The sequence below is a fragment of the Olea europaea genome, unplaced genomic scaffold, assembly GCF_002742605.1.
Source record: "Olea europaea var. sylvestris unplaced genomic scaffold, O_europaea_v1 scaffold3681, whole genome shotgun sequence".
NCBI lineage: Eukaryota > Viridiplantae > Streptophyta > Magnoliopsida > Lamiales > Oleaceae > Olea > Olea europaea.
In genome coordinates, this window is record NW_019256097.1 from 66,771 (window position 1) to 77,750 (window position 10,980).

Sequence of the window (10,980 nt, forward strand, 5' to 3'; positions counted from 1 at the left end):
TTGAAAAATAGAAGAGCGCTTACCAATGAATACAGAAACTATTCATTATGCACCTGTTTGAGCCTCGTTCTTGAAAAAAAAAAAGTTTAAACAGTGTCTTGATATTATTTCAAGTACACATTTTTCAATAAAATAATATATCATGCAAATTCAAAATTTTTCTTATTTTTTAGACATACATTTTTCATCAATACGCTATTCAAAAATGCATTACTATGGAAAGAATGGGGCTCAAACAAACAAGGGTTATATAATGGGATGTATGTATATGCAATAGTTAAATAGTGGGATGCATGTACATCAATACATTAATTATACATATAGAGATGCATATGTCAAACAAATTGATTGCTAGCAAAATTAATTGAGGCAGAATTGATTTCGACAGAAGCAGCTATCGCCTTGAATTACCATCACATGCCACCAAATTGATTTCGACAGAAGCAGCTACCGCCTTGAATTACCATGCATATTTATATACAAAATTCACATGCCACCAAATTGATTTCAGTACATATGACGAATGATTATGTTTATAAAAATTATTACTTTATAATTAATTCACTTTAATTTTTAGTGAATCGTGCTAATAACATGTTATGAAAAGAGAGAAAAAAGAATAGATAATAGACTTTTATATATTTTATTAAGAACCAAAGTACTATATTTATAGAGAAAAATTATGGATACAACGGTAATAATTTATAAAACTGTAGGGGTACAATTGTCATTCAATAATAAACTTACCATTTATAAGAAGTTAATAATTTTTTGTTATTATAACTAAAAATAAATACCTAATTTAATAGTTAAAGAAGTCACATGTGTTGGCTAAGCTTAAAAGCACTAAATTTTAAGTGAATTTTTCTTTCTATATATATTGATAATATATTACTTATTTGTAATAATAAATATTTTTTTTACTTATTTTGACTATAAAATTGATATTATAATGGACCGTGTTTTAGTGTAAGTTTCACAATTGATTGTCTTTCGTACTTAGACCAGAGTTGATGTGTTCTCTCTACCTAATTGAAGCCCAATAAAGCCCAATCTTTTATAATAGACTCGTCCATAGTAGCCACCATGAATTGTGTTAAATTGTCAATTAAGAAAAGGGGAAAATTACCCCCAATCCTCACGTTTAACTTTGAATTTCAAAAATAAGTTATCAATAATTTTTTTTTAAAATAAAAAATCAGGTATATCCACACCAAAACTACCCTACCCCACTAAGCCAAACTCACTTTCTCAACCAACCTAAAGCGATTTGCTATGTGTACACCAAGGTTGATATCTGGGTGTATAGATCTCTCACAATAAGGGCATGCAATTTTTTTATTGGGTGTGGGTCCCTCTATTGTGAGGAGTTGTATATCGAGATATACAATCTCAGTGTACCTAACCCTAAATTGCCACCAACAAGATCTTGTAGTTGCACCATTGCACCATATGGAGACAACCATCAACTTGCTTCTAAACCAAAGTGACACCAGCCAAGTTTCCCATTGTGGCTCCGATCTCACTGATTATGAGTCCTACAGTGTCTTTCCTCATCAACTGCATATTTGCTTCAAGATGTTAGACAGTCTCAGTCTAGCGGTGGAGTATAGAGTCTGATGGAGAACATTGGCACAAACACTAGAAAAGAGAGCTTTGGCACCATTTTGTGAAATAATCCTAACCTCACAGATGGGGTGGCAGTGGAGTCAGAGGGAGATGGACACGATTGATAGATGTTGGAAAAACGAGAGTCGGACGAAGGGCTAGATTTGGTGCAAATGCTTAGTGGTGGTGGCGGTGGTGATGGATTGTGGATTTAAGGTGATGGCAACGATTTGTGTGGTAACAATGATGGTAAAGTGTGATCATGACATGTTAATTGGGTAATTTGTGAGATATTAAAATGTATGATTTGCGACTAAATATGTAATTGTCATCTACAAATTGTGAATTTATGCTATGACCTTTATGAGTTCGTGATTGTAATTATAAAATTGTGTGCTATTGTAATCATAACGTCTTTTATCAAATTATTGGCCCTAGTGTTCTATCAGAGATATTTGAAAATTTTCTACAAGTTTGTTATTTTTTGTACCTTTTGAAACGGTTGTAGTTATAATTTTTTCCTATAAATTTTTTGAGTGATGATATAAATTCTTTTATTATTCATTTTTTATTGATTTCTTAGTATTTACTTTTGTCTTTTGCAAAGTTTCTAAGTTTGGAATTAAAGTTTTCTTAAAGTTCATGTGAAGTTTTCAAATTATATTAAAAACTTGACCTAGGCAAACTTCAATCTTTTCTTGGTATATGTCCTATTTGACATGGACCTCGCATAGACAGAATTAATGCTCCGATCAATACTGGGATGATCGTCGTGACAAAACTCCAATAATCAATTATCAAGAGAATTTCTTAAAATTCAACAAATGAATATTTATCAACAATTACCATTCTAAACTTGGGTATTAGGTAGGACAATTTATGTGATAGAGAATATATATACTAACTAAGCAACTTGCTTTACAGTTTGCTACGGAATCTTTCTTAGCTTTAAATTGCATTTTCAGCTGATTCAACTATATTTATACTCCATAAGCGTCTTATGCACTGAACGGTGAATAAATTAAAAAGCGTGCTTTTTTAATGCTTGCATATCATGTGTGCATCTCACACTACTTTGTACGATTCAATATAAGATTTTATAAGATAGAACTACACTCTTAACACGAACTCTACTTAAACACGTACACATGTGTAAACTGTAAAGTATGCATCTCACGCTACTCTATTGGATTCACTGTATAAACTATCAACACGATAGGATTACAATGCTTTTCCTTTTTTGCCATTTGATAAACAAGAATTGGAGAGTTTGACAATTAGATTAGTACAATTAGTAGCATCGACACATGGCTCTTTGATTCTTGTTGAAACCTTGAACAACAGACGTATGGACTTTGATTAAACATGGTTACGACACATGCAAATTGCCTAATTAGTGAGGCATTTATTAGAGGGGTATTACAAGGGCTTAATTTAGAATTAACAGCTCATAAGCAAAGTTTGAGAGTTGGAAAACAATGTATGCAAGAAGTAAGAGTTGAGTAAAAGCCATAAATTAGAACCTAATATTGGGTGGGAGTTGGCATAAAGTCAGTGTCTTTGAAAGTTGTTTAATGGGGCATCTCACAAAGTGGTTCTCCAAGCATCACTAATCCCACTACTATTACTAGCACTTAAGCCTTAAGCGTGTGTGTGAAAGAGAGGGGGTGAAGGTAGGGTAGGGGTAGGGGTAGGGGTAGGCAATGAGGACTGGATGGGGTGCACATAAATCTTCTACGTATCACGATCATTTCATTTAATACATACTTTTACTTCAATCAACTTACTCTACATAACTTTATAAATTTATCGAAGAAAAAATAATATAGATAATAAAATGAATTTCACTTGAGTGTAATTATCAATTGTGACGTTATTTTTTATTTATTTATTTATTTTGTCAAGCTAATAGACTTGAATGAGAGTATTTAACTAAAATAAAAGAATATATTCAATTTTTCAATTACGGCAAAATGGGACATAGCTACCTTGTAATTATTTTTTTCTTAAGAAACTAAAAGGGTAAAACAATAGATAAGATGTGTTGATTTATTTGGTCGAATTTCATAGAATTTGATAATAGTTGTGCCTTGCACAACACTTCATTGCACTATTAGAAGAAATAATAAAGCCCTTTGAGTAAGACTAAAGATTAATAAGTACATTATTTACGAATCAAGATAATCTTATAATGAATGGTGGTTGACTTTGGGAATGAAAGGAGAACATCAGATTAAGATAAAATAATTGAAATATTTTAATAAAAATATTAAACAAAATTAGACGAAATACAAAATTAGAATGTATGCTTCATCAAAATAGGATGCGTGCAGTCACTGAGGGAGGTAGGGGCAGTACGGTCCCAGATTCCACTGGAATTTGTGAATTTTTTAAATGATTTATTATTATTTCAATTTTTTATTTTAAATATTATTATATTTTTTTTTTGAAAAAATAAAAATTCTATAGTTATTAAATGGAAGCCATTGGATTCAAATTCTGACTTCGTCATTGGATGTGTGTGTCATCAAGATGTAGCTCGAGTGTAAAAGTGAGTTTATCAGGTCGTTATAATTTCTTTCGACAATTTAAAAGTGGTAAATGAATGATGAAGATGTGAGTCCTGCAAATTAAAAGATGATTTGACCAAATTATTTTTTGATCAACTGTAAACACATAAAAACAATAAACCAATCCAAGAGTGGAGCCAACGCGCGGTGAGCAAGAGCGGCCACTAGTGAAATGCTCCACAGAAAAAAATGAGTATATACATTGGGAGGCCATCGAGTGGTTGCACACAGGTGAGAGATTTGAACTCATGGCAAATCACTCGTCGGCTGCTCGAGCAATGGGCAAGAGGTTTGCCCCTGGGATTGCGGTCGTTGGCTGTCAATGATTGACAATCAACGACGACCTATTTCACGTAAATTTCTTGAATCCGCCATCCAATAATAGGCTTAATCAATTTATTATTGAAGAAAAAATAATTGAATGGAATGTGTTAGTGCATCATCTTCATTACAGTTGACAATACGATAATTATTAATATTTTTTGTTGAATTTTTTCGATTACATTCTATGACGAATTGTAATTATTTAGAAAAATAGAGTACAAACTACAATCTGATCTGAGTACAAGACATCAGAGCACCACACCTTACAATTCTAATTTCGTGGTTGTTGACTATGGGATGGATTATAGATTAGTTTTCGGTTAATTCTACTTTTCTTGATGAGAACCCGATTAAATCTATTTTTCTTGATGAGAACCAAGAAAAATACCGGTAAAAAAACATTTTTGTATTATAAATATTTTGATTTATTTATTGTAACGTATAAAATATGGAATTTATATTTATTACTAAGTACTTAAACACGGGCTCGTATTAAGATTTATAAATGCATATATTATTATGTAGTTTCTCGTTTCATGAATTACTATTAACTAATGAGATTTTTTATATTTTAAAACACGTACTGAAAGTTGTTGGAATTTATGGGTTTGTTGATTTTAATGTGTGTGAATCGAAAAAAATCTCAAATAGGTGCACCGATTAAATCTAACTATTCAAGTGCAAAATGTGGATAATAAAAAGTCATGACCTTTGATAGGGTGCGATCTAGACCATGAATCATGAAATGGTGCTATCAATGTTAAAATTAATTTGTGCCAAAAGATGTGACCATTCGAAGAGATATATGAAATTCCACACTCCTAATTCCATATTTCACACTTCAAATCAAGTTCATATAATTAATTTCTATTTTTCTTTTCCCAAATTATGTCAAAATAATTTTCAAATTATTTTTGAGTTTCATGTTCGATATTTTGTACTCGATATCTTCTATTCTTGAATAGTATAGTCAAACGTTGATTCACCCAAAAAATTAATATTATGTTATATTAATTTTGAAAGAAGTGTTGTATCATGCAAGACATAGGTTTATATGATCCTGTTGCACAAGTGTAGGGGACGAAATTTATCTTAAGAAAATTTACGTTCACATACATCACGTCATTTTTTCTTCCAATTTTTATATTTCAGTAAGTAGATATTTTGTACGCATTTTAGTTTCAATAAGTCAAAATTCAATTCTATATTTTGCATGTGTAAGCCATAATTTCATCGTCTTTATATGCACGTATTTTTGGCTAATGTAATTAATTAATGCAACAATTTATCCAACAAAAGTTTAGTTAACATTTTGTAGTTAAAAATTATTAAAGGTACGTTTGATTGCAAACATGAAATTTGTTTGGAAAGAAAACAAATTCTAGATAATTCAATTATCTAGAACTTATTTGCTTGAAAATTATCAATTAAATGTATTTGATTGATTTATTTTTTAACCTAAAAAATATTATACTTGCTCATTTTTTATTGGGGGTAGATGGGAGAGAAAAAGAGAGTAAATTCCCTAAAAAATAAAATCATACTTCTAAAGAAAATATTTTCCTTAATTTTAAAGAAAATATGGTCATTGGTCATGTGACTAAAAGTTGGAAAATGTTTTTCATGGCAAAAATGTTAATCAAACAATATAGAAGTAGGAATTTGGATTAAAAAAAAATACATTTTTCATAGAAAATATTGACAATCAAAGGTACCCTTATTGTTTTTCAGCCTTTTGCCCATAGTCTACAAGAACTTAGTCGGTTTCGAAAAGGAATAGACTCGAGAAATTCATTTCTAAAATTTTATTTATAAGTTCTATATCAAGAAATATATAGAACTAGAAGGACGTTTTTAAGAGGAAAAAAGTATAAAAGAGGAGCAAAATACATAAACGCTTTGTGTTTAGTATGTTTGATACTTGTATTGCAGCAAAACTAGAATTTTCATTTCTAAAATAAATGATCAAGTTAAAATAGGGACAGCAACGAGTAGGGATCGGGTCAACACTCTCGTTCCTCATCTTGTCGAATATTTTTATCTCATTGTCCCTATCGCACCCAATTATGGCAGGACAGGGGCAGGGCAGATCCCCTACCCCTTTCACCATTAATTTTTTTTGCTTTTATTTTTTAAATATTTTTAGTTGGTGAAAATTATTACTTTTTTTTTTCTTTTCAAATTGTAAAAGAAGTCATGTTTTGCATAAAAATGATGATTTTTCTTCTCATTTTGTATGATAAAAAACTTGAATTTTGAAATGAGCTTTAAATGGGACGAGTATCAGGATAGGAACCAAGTTCCATATATCCGTCCCGCCTCCGTCTTGGGACAATGATCCTCACCCCATGTATCCGATTGATGGGGAATTCGCATCCCAAGCTCCACGAGTATTGGTATGACATTTTTTTTTTTTTTTTGTGTTATTCCTAGGTTAAAAATGAAAATTTAATAAAATTGAAGAAAATAAATGGAAGATGAATAAGTTACTTACCCAGCCACCAAAAACAAAAGTACAACCGTGGGCGGTTGCGCTACCCTACCTTACGTGCTTCAACCATCCAACCACCACCATCACCCCCACCCACTTACTTTTGACTAATGGATAAGATAAGAAAATTGGGTCTTCGTTAATTACAAATAATATATAACTTTCTTAAATTAATGGATCGGATCTTATATTATATTATATAATTAAAAATGTACTTATTATTACATGTTGATCAAAAGATCAATTATACTACCTTGAATATAATAATTTTTTTTTCTTTTTTTTCTTTTTTTTTTCTTTTTTTTAATCCCAATGATACAAGTTGACTAAACAATTTTTTTTATTATTCTTTACTTGCAAACCTCTCTAAATTTCCCTTTTGGTTGAGCAACTAGGATAAGTTTCTTGCACCATTATGCATAAATAATAGTAGTGCACTATACTATTTTTGCATCCTTAAGCAATCATCGCTTGCTTTGGGACACCATTTCATAAGAGAAATAGTTCAAAAAAAATATAATATGATGCGATTAAATAATAAAATAGTTTAAAGAAAAAGGTAGAAAAATTAAAATGAACTGTCGTCATTGTAAAATATAAGATTTTCTCAAATTTTATGTTTTCAACACAATGTGTAAGGATTCCGTGTGATCAATTTGCTAGACTAGTGAAAATTGAGGAAATTCTTAAAAATAATTACACACTATAAACATAACTTGAGCATCTTAATACACACACGTGAAAAGGGTATTTTTGAAATAAATGGAGAGTTGTTTTATTTCTACTATAACACTCTATTTTATATATAGCCCATGTTTGGTCCCCATTCTTTCTTAATTTTAATGGTTGGAATAGTGTTTTTTTGAAAAATGTATGGTTGAAAAAATTGAAATTTTTTTTTTATTTGTGTGTAATATTATTTTATGGAGGATTCTGAAATCGAAAATAAGAGAGAGAAAGAATGAGAATGGAGACCAAACAGGGGTGTATATACACACACTCACACACGTGAGAAGGGTATTTTTTAAGTTAATGGAGAGTTATTTTATTTCTACTATAACACTCTATTTTACCTTTGACCTGTTGTGCCTGCATTGCCATCCAAGAAACCGAAAGATGGTAGAAGTCGGTCGAAGTAGAGAAATTGTTAACTAGCATTGAAAAAGCTAAAAATATCAACGCGCCACTACAAAAGCTTGACATCACGCATCAATTAATAGCTAGTCACAAGTAAAAAACAGTGTGGATGTTCAAGATTTGTCATTTAAATATCGAATGAAAAGAGGCTATGGGTTTGCTTGAAAGCCAACTTATTCTTGTTTATTCTCTCTCTCTTCCACTTTCTCTCTCTAAAAAGAGTATATAGCCACATTATTATAAAAATGAGAATAAAAAATATGATCGTTATAACCTACACAAAAGATAAAAAGTCAAATATGATAACTTAACGTAATAAATAACGGTCGCATTTTTTATTTTAAAGAAAAAATAATGGGGCTCAAACAGGGCCATAGTATACTTTTTCTTTTAAGTTAAAAGAAGAGAGGGAGAGAGTAAATGTGGTGGAACATGGTTATAACGTGCAATGCTCTTTGCTTAAATGGTCGAGTTCATTCATGGCAAGATGTGTCAAAGATAGATTGTGAAAAGTGAAAACATACTTAAACATCATCAAAAGAAAAATAAAAATGTTTTTAACCTAAAATTTGTCAAAATATTGATATGATCATAAATGTTTAGTAGACTGAATCGCAAATATGATTATAAAGGAAATACTCGACAAAAATGAAAAAACCTACTGAAGAATGAGATCTGAGGAAATTGAAACAGCAATTTGACCATTATGAATTAGTATGAAGATTGAGTCCTAGATAGATAAGCACATCTAATTTCAACAACCGAAATAAACTAAAATCCCATGTCAATTAAGTATAAAACTACTACGTTGACTTTTTTAGATCGAACCTCTCGTTTTAATATTAACAACTTTTATTACACTTTTTTCTTTATTAATTACGTCTTTAATGCACTAAACATCCTAATGGGTTAGTTCATGGTAACTGTTCACAAGGTTTTCTTTTGACTCCAAATACTTACTTAAGGTTCATTATATATGTATATATATATAGCAACACTCACAATCCTATCACAGTCTCTCTCATCACTCTTCTTCACTTTCTTACACTATTACTCTTCTTTCTCTCACTCTAGTTATTTCTAAGCCCTTTTAAGTGTTGGCAGTTTTTGTGTTCAATATGGAAATCTTGGAAGAGTTTTTGGGGTCCAATGATCATTCGATTGTTAAGGGGAAACGTACCAAGCGGCAAAGGCCGTCGTCCTCCACCTTGTCATCAAGCGGAGCCACCGTCCCCACCTCGGGAGAAGGAGGAGGAGGAGGAGGTTACTATTCATTGGTTACATCTCCCACAACCTCAACTTCTACAAATATTGAGGAAGACGAAGATATGGCCAATTGTCTAATTCTTTTGGCACAAAGTGTTGTTTCACTACCAAAAAACTCGACAAAGACGAAAGATAGAATATATAGTTATGAATGCAAAACTTGCAATAGAAGTTTTCCATCATTTCAAGCGTTAGGAGGCCATAAAGCAAGTCACAAGAAGCCCAAACAATTGGAAACTGATCGAAAAGAAACTCCAGTAGATGCCCCATCCGGCGATCACGAAGAAGAAGAAGGATGGCAATCCCACAAAAGTTTCCATGGTTATACTCACGATAAGCCAAAAATTCATGAGTGTTCAATATGTGGTTCAGAGTTTTCATCAGGACAAGCATTGGGAGGACACATGAGAAGACATAGGAACCCTAATAGTACAAGAGTTAATCAATCATCATCCCGTGATTCTGAGAAGACTAGAAATATTCTTGCATTGGATCTCAACCTACCGGCTCCTGCAGAAGACGATCACGGACCAGGGTCGGAGTCAGGGTCGGGGCCGGAGACAAAGTTTCGATTTTCTTCCAACCATCAAGGTCTAGTCTTCTCCGCTGTGGCCTTGGTGGATTGCCACTACTAGAAGAAAGAGAATGGGTTGATAATTATTGGTCAATGTGAAAAATTCACTTACAATTCTTTTTCTTCTTATTAGCAAGTGTTATTATTTCATTAATTAACCTCTGAACACTTTATATTTGTTTCTTACGTTATGTTCAAATTCAATTCTTTGAGTGAGTAAGTGGTTAGTGTTCATGGTCGCCTTTCATTCAAGAAAAGTGAGTGAGGCATCTTTTTCATTTTCCTATCCACCCTACCCTAACCTGCCGCCACTCCCACCCCCTGGTGGGGTGGCTTGGGTTGGGAGTGGCATTGCTATTTGGTGAGGTTAGGCATAACAAGCATCACAACTTAAGACTTAAGTCATGGATTAGGTTGTAGGAGCTTGATCTGTTTTTAATGATAAATAAAGCACCACATCTAATTAAATTTCATGGATTAGGTTGTTGGATCTTGATCTGTTTTTAATGATAATAAAGCTAAATAAAGACTTCCTAATTCCTTTAATCTCTGGTTCATTAGTTGACAAATATTAATGAATATAAAGATGGTTTTTGTAACGGACAAGTGTGTTAGTTGTTCAATTCAATAACGTGTACTGTACTAAATATGTCATTTATACTTTCATAGGTATTAAATTTAGGTCTCGTTTGGGATGGATTTTGAGAATTGATTTTTTAATCGTTAGAAGAAAAGTGGAGTTCACTTGTGAAAGAAGAAGTCAAAAATTACTGCTGAAATAGTGAAATAAAAGTCAAAAAATCAATTTTTTTGAAGTAAAAAACCCTCCCAAACAGGCTGTTAACATAGATATTTTCATTCTAGAATCCATTAGGGTTCCACTAGTTTATCATGGAATTAAATTTCATTATGCTAATAAAAAAATATCAGGTATTGGAATAGAATTGATTCTTACTTTCACCAAACACACACATACGCACCGGGGGGGGGGGGGGGGGGGGGGGGCAACA

General features: G+C 31.9%; 1 protein-coding gene across 1 annotated transcript; it reads left to right on the forward strand.

The window, feature by feature from the left end:
* Nucleotides 1-9,107: 9,107 nt before the first annotated feature.
* On the forward strand, nucleotides 9,108-10,124 carry LOC111386702 (zinc finger protein ZAT5-like). Its single transcript, XM_023011167.1, has one exon. The coding sequence runs from the start codon at nucleotides 9,249-9,251 to the stop codon at nucleotides 10,029-10,031; it is 783 nt and encodes a 260-aa protein (XP_022866935.1). The 5' UTR covers nucleotides 9,108-9,248; the 3' UTR covers nucleotides 10,032-10,124.
* Nucleotides 10,125-10,980: the final 856 nt, after the last annotated feature.

Coding starts and splice junctions, on each gene's coding strand:
- LOC111386702 (XM_023011167.1), top strand. CDS start 9,249: ATGGAAATCTTGGAAGAGTTTTTGGGGTCCAATGATCATTCGATTGTT.